The following is a 1,012-nucleotide window of genomic DNA, read 5'->3' on the forward strand; positions in this document are numbered from 1 at the left end:
CCTCAGTTCTTTTATGCAATTAAGTGTATAAAAACTGGCACTTCATTTTCTGAACCTAACCCAAGCCATCTATTTTCTCAAGCGCATAGGAAATTGTTTCCTTCAGAGGTAAAACTTATTTGGTTTGTTCCTGTATCATCTGCTCAGTATAGCTGGTGATGGTTAGCATTTGTAAGAGCTATTTTTATACTAACATGTAATAGAAATTAATACAGGCACAACTTTAACCAAATGTTAAAGCAACCAGAAATAAAAATGCAACTCCTTTTATTCTGAGCAAGCCTCCTCCTGAAAGTTTGCTAAACTGCATACATCCCAGCATTGTATACTTAAAAAACCTTATTAAGCTAGCACATTCAGAAGCATTTCTCTTTTGAATGAAATATTTTTCTCTTTTTTAAAGACTTTTTGTATCTGGAGAAATTTAGAAACCCAAAATAATTGTCACCAAGACTGGCAATATCTGCACCAGAACAATAACAACTTAAACACAAGTCCTGAATCCAGTCAAATACTTTCATTTAGGTGCTTTGCCAAATACAGTCCTGAAGCATTTCCCTTCTGTAAAATGCTGCCTGAAATATCTTGAATTCTAACAGGCTTATTCTATTTTTAATAACATGTTGATATATTTTAATTAATATATTTTAGTAATATTGTTTACCTTGAGATGTCACCCCAATACCACTCCGCTTCCTGCAGAGAGAAACTGGAGTTGTCCTTTATTCCGTTCGTATTGACTGGAGTCATTGGTTTGGGGGGCTTTGGAGGAAGAGCTGAAAATGAAGAACAGATTAAAGAAAGGTAAACAGGGGAGAATGCTCACTAACTGTTAATGAAATATGACAGTGAAAAAACAAGAAAAAAATGTGCATCTTGATCTCGGATTTCAAGCTCTGTCAAAATGGAATTTGTAATTTTAAAAGAATTTTGAAGTTAACAGCTGCACTGCGATCCCAGATTTCCTAGTACTGAAATCAAACACGTGCTTGAAAGAGGCAAAAGGGAAAGA

General features: G+C 34.7%; 1 protein-coding gene across 1 annotated transcript in view; it reads right to left on the minus strand.

Moving 5' to 3' along the window:
* PIK3R3 (phosphoinositide-3-kinase, regulatory subunit 3 (gamma)) overlaps positions 1-775 on the minus strand; it is a 10,962-nt gene extending 10,187 nt beyond the window's left edge. The window contains exon 1 of the mRNA XM_010290184.1: positions 665-775. Within this exon, the coding sequence (XP_010288486.1) occupies positions 665-750 (86 nt within the window). The 5' untranslated portion in view covers positions 751-775. The remainder of the gene's footprint in view (positions 1-664) is intronic.
* Positions 776-1,012: the final 237 nt, after the last annotated feature.

The sequence above is a fragment of the Phaethon lepturus genome, unplaced genomic scaffold, assembly GCF_000687285.1.
Source record: "Phaethon lepturus isolate BGI_N335 unplaced genomic scaffold, ASM68728v1 scaffold43116, whole genome shotgun sequence".
Lineage (NCBI taxonomy): Eukaryota > Metazoa > Chordata > Aves > Phaethontiformes > Phaethontidae > Phaethon > Phaethon lepturus.